The sequence below is a fragment of the Argiope bruennichi genome, chromosome 4 (genome assembly GCF_947563725.1).
Source record: "Argiope bruennichi chromosome 4, qqArgBrue1.1, whole genome shotgun sequence".
Classification (NCBI taxonomy): domain Eukaryota; kingdom Metazoa; phylum Arthropoda; class Arachnida; order Araneae; family Araneidae; genus Argiope; species Argiope bruennichi.
Genome location: NC_079154.1, coordinates 121,424,942 through 121,441,351, shown reverse-complemented (window position 1 = coordinate 121,441,351; position 16,410 = coordinate 121,424,942). Strand labels below are relative to the sequence as shown.

Below are 16,410 nucleotides of genomic sequence, written 5' to 3'. Positions count from 1 at the left end.
ATTTAAAATGTTTTATTCTTTCAATTTAAATAATTTATTTAATCACAAAATTACCTTATGACGGTAAATACATTTTTGAATCTTATTTATGTTTTAAAATGTTTTAACATTTTGAGTCTTTAGTTTTTGGCAAATGTTGTTCGTCTTCTACAATTTTTCAAAATGTAGATCCGGTTCTGTTTTGTTGCAGAACCAAATTCCTCAGATAATGAAGAATTGTAGAAATTTCAAAAATTTCTACACTTTACATTATCTGAAACTTTGATACATCATTGATAGAGACAACTTTTTCTCAATCTGATGACGATCAAGCATGACTTTTGCTTTTTCATACGAAAATTCTTTGCGTCATTTTTAGAACTTGGAAGCTTGGAAGCTATTAATAGCTTTTAGAACTTGGAAGCTATTAATAGTGCTTATTCAGCAGAAAGGCGCATTCGCCAGCTATAATCTATTTTTTTGTGACAAGTAGATGCAATCATATTCAATTTACTTAGAGACGTGAGGTGCTGTATAACGTCATGCTTTATAGTAAATATATATAATTTCACCTTGAAATAATTATAATAACTGCTTCTACTATTGACTATATATTATGTGGCATTTAGTAATAAGAAATTTCCAGAAGCAAAACAATATTCCAAACAAATAGCAAATTATGTTTGATATTACAAAATATTGAAAAAAAACAGTGATGCTTAAATATTGTAGTATACGGCATTCAACTGTAAAATTTAAAACTAGTAATAATAGACAAATCACCCTTTTTGAAATTACTTGGGTATTATTCGGACTTTTAGGAATTTCTTATTTGGTAGAGGAAATATTCTACGAATTTCTACGCCTACGATCTACGAATCTACAAATTTCTACGAATCTACGAATTTCTACGAATCTACAAATTTCTACGAATCTACAAATTTCTACGAATCTACGAATTTCTACGAATCTACGAATTTCTACGAATCTACGAATTTCTACGAATCTACAAATTTCTACGAATCTACAAATTTCTACGAATCTACGAATTTCTACGAATCTACGAATCTACGAATTTCAGATTACACCATTGTAAGCATACATTACTCTAATCTATATGACGAATACAGCGTTCACAAGAGGTCAGCTACTGTGGGCAATAGAAAGCCACACTTACTTAAAAAAAATCATCTGACCCCAATGGGGCAATGGTTAATAGTAGCCCCGATAAGGCAACTATTTGCCATTATCACTTTGGGGTCAATTGATCTTTGTGAGGTAGACGTGACCATCTATTGCCTGCAATAGTTGACCTCATGTGAACGCTACTTAATAATGAAGTCTTTCAAAGACGAACTTCTTAGATATGAAGATTCAAACCTACAATTCTTTGCTAATGAATTCAAAAAATTATGGAGTTTCTGATTAAATTGTTCAAAAGTTATGTTAATTGATGAAAAATATTCAATTATATAACTAAAGACTTTAGGTTTATATATCTGATCTCAGTAACGCTTTATTCGCAAGAAACTGGGAAGAAAAATCAATGAACATATTTCTTCGAAATGAGCAAACAAATTAAAATCCTTACCGATCATAAAGACAGAAATTTATGGCAACAAATTAATATTTCAACTAATTAATTACAATGGGAGACAAAGAAGAAATTAGTCAAAAACTTAGTTAGATAAAAAAAACTGCTCGGACGTTCATACTTAAAATTTTTGAAGCTATAGTGTATATAATGTAAAAAGAAGCTATAATTATTAAGCGCGCATTTATCGTTCCTTGAACTAAATTTATATTCAAGATTTTCAATAATTTACAAGAGGAGCTAGAAATGAAAATGTATCAATTTGAGCTTAGTTTAGTTACATTAACGTCCCGTTTTAAAGCAACATTTTGGGCTATTTTGGGACGGACTTCGTAATTTTGAGCCACGATCAGATGACGAGGACCACATCTGAGCTGGCAGCCCCCCCTCCAAACTTCCACACCAGAGGGAGGAAGTATGACCCCAATTAATTTAACGTGCTTACACGACAGGCAACAGGCTTAACAACAGATCCGCTTACACGAGGGTGTTTTGGTGGAATCGGGTCTCAATCCTGAAACCCTCCGGTTCTGAGACCTTACCACTAGGCCACCGCTTCTCTGTATCATCTTGAATAACTATAGCATATGCATTAATAATAAAGTTTCGGATGGAGTAACTATTAAGTCGCTACATTCGTTATTCTTGAGAAAAGCATGCCCATTACTAAGTTTACTACGAAGATACTCCGCAATTCACCGAATAACTTGTTTCACTTGTAAACTCACTTATTTCAGAGAATAGTGAAAGAAATGAGGTAATTATTTCGCCATTTCCACGCATTTCACCATGTATTTCATTGCTCTTTTGAACTATCCTCTTCGTGTCATAAAATGTATTTTAAAAATGATATTTTTGATCGCAGAGAAAAATAAAACACTTATATTTCTAAAAATTTTGCTAGTGAACTTTTTAAACGATTGGGATATTTCATCTATATATATATATATATATACGTCGTATACGGGACATTAAAATTTTATAGATTCGTATAAACGTGAAAAAATATAAGGATAAAAAGCGTGCACAAAATTTAATCACGTGAGAAAGGACACTAGATCTTTATGCGAAGAAAATAAATACATCACGCGCATCGTTCCCAAGGCCAGATTGAATTGCAAATAATAATGGATATCAAATCTCCTTTTAGTACACTTTGTGAAACTAAATTATATACAATAAGAGAACTCTGAACACACAAAAATTTCATTTGCATTAATCTATGACTTTCAAATCTACATATTTACATTATTCTTCTTTTACTCCTCTAAAATTCATGAAATATGAATTTTATTGCCAAGTGAGAATTGCTTCTAGAAGTCTGCATATCTACAAAATCATTAAAAGTTCTCTTAAAGATACAGAAAACTATGTGAGTTCAACGTCGAAAGATTCATCCGTTTAAGAGCATACTGTAAAATAATAATATTTCGCCTAAGTTAACAACTACTCATTTAGATTAAGATGAAATTCTTGGCAGCATTAGGTGAGATGCGACTTTCTGATATGACGTACAGGAAAAAAAATCTCAGGAAAACTGAAAAAAAGAATTACTTTACCACTTAATGCAGCCTTGGGTATTTGATGTCTCTCGTTTTTCAAGTTCAAGCACTACTCCTCCTCGGTTTGAGACTTGTTTCGTCATACCTATAAACTCCCAAGGTCCCTGAGTAATGGGTAATAAGGTGCGTTTATTACGTAAGTTTTCTCTTTTTTCTTTTATGTACGATCAGCTTTCAGGATTTGAATACATTCATTTCAGGGTTGACTAAATTTAGATGTTACGTTGTCAAATAGGGTGTGCCAAAGATGCGGAATGATTGTTTCGGAGCTATGCCCTTCCTAATACAATTTATCGGATGATATAAGCTTGGAGAACTTTTCAGTGCACAAAAAAAATTATATTTAAAGATAATTCAATTTAAAATTCCTGTTTTTTTTGTAATTCTACATTTTTTTTACCTACTCATATATGAAAAAACAAGTAATAAAACTTTAAAAAAAAATTCAATTTTTACTTTGATCAACAAAGAACAATTTTATTTTAGTTACTTTTTACTAAATAATTATCAAAAAAAATTATTAAGTATCAAAAAGTTATTGATTTCCGCAAGAAATGAACTCGTATTTTTCACCTTCAGTGAAAAATACTTAAATCCTTGCATTTTACCGATTGACCGGCTAAAGTACAACCCTTCGCGTGGGAAGCACATCCTGTCATTGGAAGAAGGTGGTGGAACCCCCACCATTCCTTCACCCACTAGGAGACGAGAACCAACCACAATGCCGGAAGCTTCTCAGCCTCATTTCTGAGGTCCCCCCCTCCCCCAGTGGGAGAAGGGACCCGTATTAAGTGCATATTATCATGAAATAAATTTTAAATGATTCAGATGACAAATCAGGTGCATCATTCTGGATAACATATCAACAACAAAAACCACAGACAAAATATTCTTATAACGTAATTTATTCTCTCTGCATAAAAAATATACCGAAATCTTTTATACTTAATGTAGGTTTCATAAAGGGTATTATACTGGATTTTTGAAACTTACACATCTATATCTTGGTATAATCTTTTTTGCAATTAATCCAATTTTAATAAAATTAATTGGGCTTACTAAATTTAATAGTTTTTTTTAAATTATAAAATATAATTTAGAAATAGCAACGAATGGAACATTTATATATTGTTTAATTTTAACTGTTCCTAATTTACTGAACCATTCGTTTCCAGATTGCTTTATTGATTCATTCTGAGTTAGAATCAGAGTAGCCTTGCATTTCCAATAAGCCTTATAGTAATTTTGGATAAATCCAAGAATAGTTGCGAAGTTTTAGTTAATTTCCTCTTTTTATTACATTTCTTTTTTAAGTCTACCAGGCATCTGATGTGGGGACAGAGTTACCGACTGAAATTCCCTTTTCAAGGAACTTTGTCAAATTGAAACTGAAATTCAGTGGTTGAAGTGCCGTAGCCATTGAAGAGAGCGAATCCTCTTGACGATTAAATAAATATAATAAGAAAATAATTATAATTTCCTTTTAAATCTGAATTATAAGTTTAATTAATGGAATAAGAAATTATATGAATAAAGTATATTTATGAATATGCATTTATTTTAATTAAATTTTAAATAAAAAGAGAAAAAAATGGTAAATTTTCTGTATTACTCAAACCCATGAAATAAAAAAAAATAATTCTGCAAAAATATTTCATTTTATAGTTATTGTTATTTCATAAACATATCGAAAAAAATTTATTAATTTCATATAAACTTCGTATTATTCCGGAAAATGTTTATGAAATAAATAAATAAGACGTTTTCCTTTTTTATTTTAGAATAGAGGTAACAATTATTTTTTAAATCCTATAAAAAATAAAGATGAACTTTATATAATAATAAAATATACAGTTCTCCTTTATAGCCTTTTTAAAAGACGGAAGTTTTTTTGATTTTCATTATTCATTCTTGGAATAGCAATTCGAAATATCAAACACATAAAAATACCGAATTTTTTAGAAGAGCTTTTGAAATTATTAAAAAAAAATATTTTCTCAAAAATATAGTAAATATCAGATATTAGTATTTTTTTATTGTTTTGGAACATGAAGAAAATAATTTTAAATTAAAAAAAATGTTATTTTAACATTAGTTCTGCTAATAAAAAAGGAGAAAAATGAGAATATTTGGCACTCTACAGGCAAGATCATTTGATCAGAGCTATCAAATGTGGTAGAATTATACTATGGGGGCGAGAGTATGAGATATAAATGAGAGCAATTTAAAAAATTTTACTTAATTAAAAACTGAACGCGAGTGTAATGCCTTTCCACGATATTTTCGAAAATAATTTTGCACAAAAATGCTTTTTACACCTTTTTAAAATTTAAAAAAAAATAATCTTTTTTATGATACCAATTTTTATCACGCAAATTTTTTTGTAAACTTCGATAATTTTGAAAAAATATTTTTTTGCACAACATTTAAGGATACATTTCATTATCCTTAAATGTTGTGCAAAAAAAATATTTTTGCACAACATTTGCATTCATTATTACAGTGAGATTAAAGCGTTTTCAGTATTTCGTTAAACATATAATTCCATGTTTTTCTTCTATTGTTGAAAGCTAAAGGAGCCAGTGTATTTTCTCTACAGTTTCATGAATAAGACAGTTTAACAGCAATATATCAAAAGAGGACGAAAGTCTATTAAGTCTATTAAGAAGATAGATATAGATAATATATATCAAAGTCTATTAAGAAGATAGATTGCCTGCATAATTTAATGACCTTAGGTTATACGATTAGTAAGAAGATTTATTTATGCAACAAACCGACCAAAGATATTAAATAAAAAGGTTCTATCGTTATCATAATTTAATTCTTAAAAATATTTTTTAAGGAAATTATGAACAAATTGAAAACTATACGCAAGATATTTGAATAAGATTAACACAGCGAATATTCATGATGAAAAAGCTAGTCCCCAAACAAAAGATTTAAAGAAAGATAACTAGTAAACCCATAAAGAAAATTTTTTATCTGCTATTCCTTAGGTTTTTAATGTCTAAGTTTTTATCGGTCAAATTGAATTAATTATGCTATAGCAATATAAGTTAAATTATTTTGTTATAACATTGCATATAAATCATACGTATCCTGAGAAAAGACTCTTGGGATTTTCCATAAAGTGTTGCATGTAAATGATGATTTAAAATAAAAAAATATAATAATTGTCATTAGAGACAAACAAATATATACAAACACAGAAATTATATTCTATATGAAAAAAGTTAATTGACTTAATTTATTTTATAATATATAAATATCTGAATATAAATATTTAAGCAAATGGAGATAAATACCTGTGTTTGCCATCCTTTTCCCCGATGAGTAGAAAAATGAAATTTCACCACGAGCAATGTATTCAAATGAGTGAATAATTATTCTTTTCAAAATGCATTATTTCTTTCAAGAACATGGAACTTCTTAAAACCGGGTGAGTTATTTTTTCACGACCAGATTTAATGACTGACAGAACACGAAGAATTTAGTTCTTAGAAATTAAAAGACTGTGGATAATCACAGAACCATAAGATTAAATCGGGAAGCATTACTTTCTTTGAAGCAACTAAGAACTGAATCAAAACTGCGAACTGTTTCCGGAAGGGGATGATGTCTCTTTACTTGCATGACCTTCAAAGAACACCTGTCGTAAAGTTGCGGTGTTGATGTCTAATTAGAAACACAAGTCTAGCAAAGGTGTTGAGATAACTTCGCCTTATTAAAAAAAGTCTGGAACAGTTAGAGTCATGTTAAAATTCATATTACAGTTTGTTTCACTTCTTATAAAGAATATAAATCTTCTTACTAATGTCTTTTATTAGAAAAGCTTTTCTTATATTTTAGCGGCATAAAAACATATCACGATCATAAAAAATGGTTTGAGCCACGGGAATTGGATTTAATGATCAAGACTTCCTGAATCAAACAGCTTTTCTCATTAGTTGCCCGCCATTTTATACCCTTGTAACTCTAATGACAGTTGCACTGGGATTTGTTATTCACTGTCGCTGAATGTGTCCTTCGATTTAAATGCTTCCTTTAGCGAGAGTCGTCGTTTCTGTTATGATGTTGAGATGCAGATTTTCGATTTCCATCTTTGCTTGGGAAAGTGAAGACATGGATAATAAATCTTTCGTCGCAATTAATTTGACATTTATTACTGAATCATCGTAACGATGAGCTCGTTCATTTCTTGTTCTAGTAATACTCATCAGTTTCATTCCATTCCAAAAATATATCAGCTTTATTTCGTTTAAAAAATCATTTTTAGAGGTGTTAACATTTCTCTATGATCTCTCAGTTTAGTTTAGTTATATTAAAGTCCCGTTTTTTAAAGCAACACTAGGGCTATTTTGGGACGGTATTTTGAACCATGGTCAGTTGACGAGGACGACACCTGAGTTGGCACCCCCTCTCCAAACTCCTACACCACACTAGAGGGAGGACGTTTGGTCAGAACAGATTTAGATACACTTACACGACAGGTGTTCGATGGTATCGAGTCTCGAACCTGAAGCCCTCCGGCGCCGAAACCCAGATCTTACCACCAGACCACCGTGGCCCCCTTAAGATCTCTGAGACCTATATTGTTCTGAAAATACTTAGATTATGAAACCTCAGGCCACTGAAAATCAGAAATTCATTATCGAGTCTTCATAACGGATGTTTTCTTTTCTTTTAATGAGTTTTTCCATCTTCTTTTCTTTTTTCATTAGTTTTTAATCGCTTTTTTATCTCCTGGTATATGAAATATAATTCGAAAAATACATTTTTGGCATTTACGTTAGTTTGTGAATTCAATAATTCAAAAAAGCGTTGAACTAGAAGGATGAAATTTGGCATATAGACTAAATTTGTATATTTCTAACATATTTTGAACAAAATCCATTCAAAAAAGTCTGTCTGTCTATTCGAATACAAGTGAACTTGATAACTACAAAACATAAACAGCTAGATAGATTGGTATATAAGTTTAGCATTTAAAATGTAGATTCTTATTAAATTTTGAACCAAATTCTTAAAATACTTGGTAGTTTTTCGGTCTGAACGTTTGCTTGCATGTAAACGCAGTAACACAGAAGCTTAATGAACTTTTGAAACAATTAATATATATAAAATTTTTTTAAAGTCAATTCCTACTTATTTTCTTATATTATTTATATATATCTTATATTATTTATGATCGGGTGTCGCGTCAGTAATCTCAGAGCTAGGCGACAAACTTGGTGACATGGCGGCAGATTTGGCGACTTTGGCGACCAAATAGAAATTACTGGACAAAATTAATTAATGAATTAATATTTGAAAAAAAAACTGTATTAACATTAAGTGTCATCGACTACACTTTGAACTTGAGTGGATGAATAAAAAGTATTTTATTAACGATTAAAAATTTGAACAAGATATATAAATATATATATAAGTAGAGTGTGAACTAATAGTAGGAATTGAATGGAAAAAGGAGTCTAAAATGAATATTCGCGGGATAGATTTAGTAAAAAGGCTAGATTTCACAAAAAAGATCTATTTTTCCTAATCATTTTTCGCAAACGCCAAGCAAGGCATTCGCAATCTTATCTAAGGTTTACAATTTTATATGAGGGGAGTATCTAAGACATTTATTGGAGGGTATGCAAAAATATTTCGGTGGGATCACTCCCGCTGATTCCTTTAGAACATTGACACAAAAATTTGTAATTTTAATTATAGTGTTGGAAAGAGAAGGCTTGTATATTCATTCGTTGATCAGTGCAAACTTATCAATTTTTAGAGAGTCGTCGTACTGAATAGTTTTATTTAATTTTAGAAGTTTGTCAGTTTCTAAAGAACTTTTTCCAGAGGAGAGAGAGATTTTCTTTATTAATTGAGGCGTATTGAGTCATATTTATTAATAATTGAAGTTTTTACTTTAATTGCGTGCATGTTATTTATGTGCAATGTCAGATAAAAAAATTCCAAAACATGGAAATTCAAATTCCAAATCAAAGGTATTCCAATTTAAAAATGATTATATACATATATATCGAAAATAGTTATCAAAATATACCAGCTAAGTGGCAAAAATGTTTCAAAATTTGGACAAAAGGGCTTTATAAAGCAAAAATCCTCTAATTTAGAGGTTTATAAATGATTTGCTTAATATCTTGCAAATAGCTTAAAAAATATATTATTTGGTTTCTGAATTAAAAAATAAGCTGTATTTTCATGCATTCTTAAATATCAAGTTCGATTGATAAAAAACAAGAAATTTTACACTTTTTTTCTAAATTGTGAATTATTAAAACAACTATAAAATATTTTCAACAACATAAAACAACCATAAAATATCCGGAACTGCAAAACACTGAGAAATTATAACACCAAATTTGAAGGAAAAAAAATATACATTAGATTTCAATTAATGAGGGTCTTTGCAAGAAAGTTCTGTCAAGGATTAAAATTTGTGAAAATAGCACCTAAAGATGTAAAATAGCATTAAAACGTGTGTAAATGCAAAAATAAAAATGAATCTAACTTCTAAAAAAAAACATAAAACAACAACAAGAAGAACTTAGAAATGAAATTCTTACGGTTTTATAAAGAAACATGTTCAAACATTAATAATATTAAGTGAAGATATTTCTCAATTTCGCAAAAATTCGTCTTTTATATTTTTTAAATAATCTATTTCTTTCAGCTAATATTAGGTACATTAATCTGTCTTTTTCTATACTTAAAGATACACATTGTCAGAAAACTGTATTACATAATATACAATGGTGTAAGATCTGATGGAAGCACGATGAAATCAGATTCATGAATGATTTATTTCGGTTTGGAAAATGTCAGAATCACTGTCCCTAATGTAAAGAAAAAAAAATAAATGGAGGACTTAAACATGGAAAAGAATAAAGGAACATGAAATTCTTCCTGCTTTTTCATAAAAAATTAATAACATTGTTATAAATTCATATGTGTCGCACGCCATATAACTTGAGCAACATGTAACAACTAGCAGATGACATTGAAGTGACCGAAGAGTCTTCCCTGTCTCGATACTACGTGATCATAATTTATTCTCCAAACTGAATCCGGTTAAAGGTTGCCTGATTTTGAGAACCATTAGACTTTCCCACCGACTCTGCTTCTAAACTTATTTTACTGAATAAATTAATCTGAACTTTAATCTTACTTAATCTGCATGGAATTTTATTTCTCTACTTACATAGAAGAAGTAATCGAAATTAAATCGCATTATGTAATAATTGATTTGTGAAATGAAAATTTAAAGAGAAACGAAAGCTTATAGTCTTAATTTATTTATTTTGAATTAATTTTATCGTTAATATTAATCTATTTCTTATCATACTTATCTCTCCTAGCAGCGGCATGAGAAGTTTCCGGTGCGATTGTTGGTTCTTGCCGCCCTGGTGGGTGCAAATATAGTGTAGGTTTGGTTTCCTCTTACCCGATGTCGGGACATGTACCCTATGAGATAGGTTGTATCGTGGCCGGTGATGATTTTAAAGATTCGACCATAATTTTCGCCAATGCTGTTGCTGTGTTCCTGTCTTTCAGATTTATCTTTCGGGCGTGGCAGAATACCTTTTCGTGGTAAACATACTTATACTAATCAATAAACCAATAATCGTTTTTCTAAAAATAATATCCTTTAACTTTAAAAGTGTGAAAAGTTACATATAAAGATTATATTGTTTTGTTCAATAAAATTTAATCGATGTATTAGCTTCAGTAGAAGGCAAAGTATATATTAGTTTCGATAGATTAAGTAAGAGTTAGTAACGTACTGTTGCTGTTACTTATGGCACTTTACAAGCCTGCTGACAGATCTGTCAATGATTTAACTAAGGACAACTAGGACCAAGAGTACGATTTAGCTACTTAATACGTCACATTCGCTTGCAAATCCCTTTTTACAGGGGGCACATTCACACACCTCACAGATAGAACACAGAAGAAGAACAACCATGCCCGAACTGGGACCCGAAAGCGGGACGCCCAGATCACGAAAAAGACGCGCTACCCCTATGCCAGGACTCCATCAAAAAATTCGAACTCTAAATTTTGACGAATATCAAAGTTTCAGTTTAATTTAGCTTTGCTCAGTTATAATAACGTCCCACTTTAAAGCAACTCTATGGCTATTTTGGGACGGACATAATAATTTTGAACCGCGATCAAATGACGAGGACGACATTTGAGCTGGAAAACTCTCTTCAAACTTCTGCACCACACCAACATGAGGACATTCAGAGTAAGTCTATCTATCGTGCTGCTTGAATACAACATGAATTCAATAACTAAAAACTAAAGAAGTAGATGGATAAAATATGGTACACAGGTTTACAATTTAGAATGTAAATTATTGTCAATTTTGGAGCCAAATCTGCCAAGGAGTAGATCGTCTATTAGTCTGTATTTTCGCAAGCTTGTAAACGGTGTAACGTAAAAACGTAATGACTTAAATAAATATATGATATTTAATCTATGATTTTGTTACCATAACTGCAATTTTGAATCGAATTTCGATTCAATCGTTCAGAAAGCAGACAACCAATATATATATATATATATATCCAGTTTTCTGTTGCTTTTGCGTTAATCACATTCTATGATTAATCGCCAAAGAGTGCACATTTAATAGTATTTTTGGCGTTATTCTCCAATACCACATGGTTAATAAGGAGACAATTCTCGCTCTTTCTTCATTACTTTGCATTGTGTAAGCTTTATAAGATTTTAAATATCGAAACGTGCAGTTGCTAATGAACTATTCATCTTATATTATAGGAGATAATTAAATGAATGTTAAACTAGATAAACAAAAGGTTGTTGTCAAAAAAACAAAAGCAATTGTTTTTACATTGGCTAGACACAAATGGGGTGATCAAACGGAGCGCTTGCTTTTCTTTCCTCATAGGCAGCTTATCGCTTTTACTTACTCGATTTCGTTTGCTTATTTATTTTACGCGACACTGCTTTCATGCTCCGCTTCTTATCCGTTTAGGCAAAATTAGCTCTCTTCCATACGATTGCGGCCTTTGGGGGATTATTTCCATATTAATTCTGCAAAAGGAGCATCTTGAAGGAAATAACGGCCTTCAAATGTTGCACGTGTTGCTTTTGTTTGGAAAATGATTTAAAATAAAAATTGAATTGTAAGTAAAACTAAGCATATATTTCCGAGATTTGGATGAATAAATAAAAAAAAGCAAATTATATAAAGTTCTAACTAATTTAGGCTCTAAAAATAACGTCTACTTTCTCCAACTCCATTTTCACACTATTTTTAATGGCTAAATTGAGCGAGCTATCCGTTTTCCAATGGAACCAAAATGCAGAGACTGCTGTTTCTTTTTTTAAAACTGTATAAGCAATTCTTCTTGTTCGGTATACTGCACTGTACTCTCGGTAGGACTTAGATAAATAAAGATAATATACAAACATTGGACATACATTTGACAAATAAAGATCTTTAAAGATCAAAATTGGACTATTTTATTAAAACTATGAAAAATTAAAATGGTTAAAGAACAAAGTCATGCTTCTTCATACCATGCTCTACGACACCCAACCCACTTGACACACACACTCACTTGAACTTCATAGATTATAAATTCGAATCAATATTTAAAATCTGATTATCTTTATTTTCTTACATCTTTTTAAATATTTAAAACTGAGTTATGCCACTAAATCAACTAGTATACAACCCCTCTCTGTAAATTGTACAATTTCGACTTGAATCAAAATACCGTTCATTACCTACTTTCTACGGACTGAATGCTCTATTTTCGTCGGTTAAAAGTTAATCAAGTTAAATGCATCACGAATTCCAGAATGACAGTTTGAATGGTGAATTATACGCAAACACAGAACAGTCAACGTTTGTACAATAAGATATTTGTATAATCATTTAATTAATAATTTACATCGAAATGGGATCTTATTGTTCTTCCCAAGCTAAGTTTGAAAAACCTGGAACGCCAGATATTCCGGCTTTGGAAGCTATTGCTGACAGGCTTCGAATCCACAGTATAAGATCAACAAATGCAGCTGGAAGTGGGTGAGTCAATACTTTTACTGTCCTTTATTAAAAAAAGAATGGTTAAAAATTACGAGGTCCGTCCCAAGATAGCCCTAGTGTTGCTTTAAAACGGGACGTTAATATTACTAAATTAAACTAAATTAAAAAAGAAAGTTCGTAAACTGTGGTGAAAGCTTTTAAGCCAGTTAACAGCTACGCTACTTGAGCAATTGCTTTTGTATTGTGTTCATGTTACTGGGCTGCAGACCACAAGGTACCAGGTTCTTTTCTCGCTCATCACAATTTTACTACATTGGTGACCCGGACGTGATATGAACACGCAACCTTCTGATCTGGAGTCAGATGATCTTTAAAATGATTAGAGATTTATCATACAAAATTAAATTGTATAAATGGTTTTTGATCCCTGATATGGAATATTTGTTTATAATAAAGGTGTGTCTGTTATAGCTCATTTCGCTTAAACTAGAACTACCAAGTTTGACACAAGTATATTTTGAGGAATAAAAATTTACATCGTTGAATGAAATTCTAAATATAATTTGAATTAATTAAAATTTGCTCCTAAAATATAATTGTATAAAAATGATGTTCTATAAAAAAAATGACAATTTAGGTCCCGCAGAATTGTTTCTTGAATTTTGACTATTCCAATATTTTTTTGCATAAATTCAACAATGGCATTTCGTTGTCGAATTAAAATTCAAACTGTTTTAAATGTTTCTTCAAATGTTTTATCATTTATTTTCATTTGAATATCGGGAACTAAAGAAGAATCTGTTTATTACCTGCCTGATTTCCACTAGAAATAAAAAATATAAGTTACAATGCCAAAGAAGACAACATGCAATGTTAGGATACCCAGGTATTAAAGCTTTTAATGATATGATTTTATAAGGAGGAGTGGTTTTTTCATTGGGACGGCTTATCCGTAGGAAAAGTGCATGTTCTCAATAAACAGAATATGCGCAAAATTATTAAAATAACATTAATTGACAGCATTAGTGTTTATTTCAATTTGATTCTTAAAAATATTTTGTTTAAGGTATCTTGAACATCAAACAATGAATAATAACTTTAATGAGATTAAATACAACCAATATTCTTGGCAAAACTAGCTGTCATGAAAGGAGACTAGTTTCAAATAGAAATAGTTACGATAAAAATGATTTTGAATCACTGGTGGAATGGTATTAATTTTTCATTTAAATTTTAATATAAAATTGTTAAAATTATAGTAATATTAAAAATGAAAAGTAAAAGCCAATGACATTCTGTTTAAAACTGATACATTTTATATGTTTGACAAGCATTCATTAACACATCAGTAGTTTCAAATTAAATAAGCCGGCAAGATGTTGCCAAAAAATATTTTTATAATGTTATTTTTAAAATTTATAAGATTAAGGCGTTAATCAAAAATTTAAGCAGTAATTTTAATTTGTCGATTTTTTTTTATGATTTGTTTTTAACTTTTCGCGAACATACAATGATTTAAGTAGATTCCTAGTGATTTGATGAAAACGATTTTCCTCTTGTATTTGTGACGTCATTCATTTTTATCGATAAAAAAAATCTTTTAAAAATAAGAATAGCAACACCTGTCTTGGATAAAATTATCGTTTTTAAAACAGTTTCTCTTGATAAATGCATATATTGTCTTCAGTACCGCGTCATTGGCAGATGGCAGAAAATGATAACACCTGCTCAGAAAAAGAACAATAAACCGTTATCAGTATGTAGACGGTTATATGGAAGTTTCTTTTTTGGAGGAAACACTCAGGCTAATTTTCTATTAAAACGGAATAAAAATTTGTTTTCTATTAATTTATAAAATACAAATAAAGTATTAATTAATTATTCATGCAATATCAATTAAGAAAATGCTTATTTCCATGAAAGATCAAAATATTTATTTGAAATTACTTCATAAAAGCAATAGGTTACATCATTATTATTTTCTGTAACTATTTTTACTGTATATTATTTTTAATTAAAAAATAATAGAACGAATCATTCAGATCAAATAAATCTTTCTATCCAACTCAAGAACAAGCTACATTTATTTATAATGAAAATCAATCTATAAACACTCATTTAAATTTTTTTAAAAAATATTATTTTATTTAAGAAATGTAATGTAAAATTCTTAATAAAAACTTATTAACAAAATTAATAGATAGCATTACGGTATAAATGTAATTGGAATCCTGATCATATGGCATTTTGTTATTCTTTATATGATATTAAAATGAAATTGAAATGGGCTATAGTCTGTTTGATAATAGCTTACACAGACATGAAGTTTTCTGTCCATCTACATTTATTGTGAAGTTGATTACCATATTATTTTGAGTAATTATGATAAATTAAAAATTAGCTGTAATATGAATTCCTGATCATACTAGTTAATTAACCCTTTAAAGGGCCATTTTTTTCTAGTCATATTATGTTAAAATATTTTTAGGCTTGAAATTAGAATAAGAAAAGGGATTCATTTAACTTATTAGATAAATTTAATTTGATTGATTAATTAATTAATTTGGTTAATTAATAATTAAGTAACAAATCAAGACACACCATTTTGTGTAAGATAAAGTAAGATAGTGTAAGAAACTTCAACTGAAGCATTGAAGTTTCTGTCTTTCTAAAAAAATTTGTCAGAACTTATTCCAGCCTACAAAATTTCATACAAAGACTGATAAATTTGGTGGGAAGCATACTTTCCACGGCCCTAGAAAGGGTTAAAGAAATTTAGTCTCAGCAAATAAAGCATCTACTTATAATACATTAGACTTTCAAAAAATGTTTTCATATATTTTGATACATATTTAAGGAATGTCTCAACATCGATCATCTGTATTCTTGTATTAATTATTATTGCCTAATTAATACTCTTTGCTTAATTGATAAACTTCGGAATTTCATTAATGTAAATTATTTATAAGAATTTTTAAATCTAACCGTAGTAATTTTCTTTTGCACCTAAAAAATAGTATCTAGTTAAATCAATTGAGGAAAAAAAAACTATTACAATGAATGTAGAGATTGAAATAATTTTTCTCTATTTCTTCATATTTGTATTTACATTTTTACTTTAAGAATTTTGTAAATACACTAACCAGAAATATCTATGACTTAGCGGAAAGTAAATACGATTTCATGATGCACTAGAGAAAATGTCGTGACTGACAGTTGTGTATTACAATAGAATTTCA

General features: G+C 29.7%; 2 protein-coding genes across 2 annotated transcripts in view; one reads left to right on the top strand and one right to left on the bottom strand.

Annotated features, from left to right (window-relative positions):
• LOC129965826 (uncharacterized) overlaps window positions 1–6,721 on the bottom strand; it is a 67,903-nt gene extending 61,182 nt beyond the window's left edge. The window contains exon 1 of the mRNA XM_056080039.1: window positions 6,444–6,721. Coding sequence (XP_055936014.1) covers window positions 6,444–6,456 — 13 coding nt within the window. The 5' untranslated portion in view covers window positions 6,457–6,721. The remainder of the gene's footprint in view (window positions 1–6,443) is intronic.
• Window positions 6,722–13,010: 6,289 nt separating this feature from the next.
• The window catches only part of LOC129965825 (transketolase-like), a 32,589-nt gene continuing 29,189 nt past the window's right edge, over window positions 13,011–16,410 (top strand). Inside the window, exon 1 of the mRNA XM_056080036.1 lies at window positions 13,011–13,210. Coding sequence (XP_055936011.1) covers window positions 13,083–13,210 — 128 coding nt within the window. The 5' untranslated portion in view covers window positions 13,011–13,082. The remainder of the gene's footprint in view (window positions 13,211–16,410) is intronic.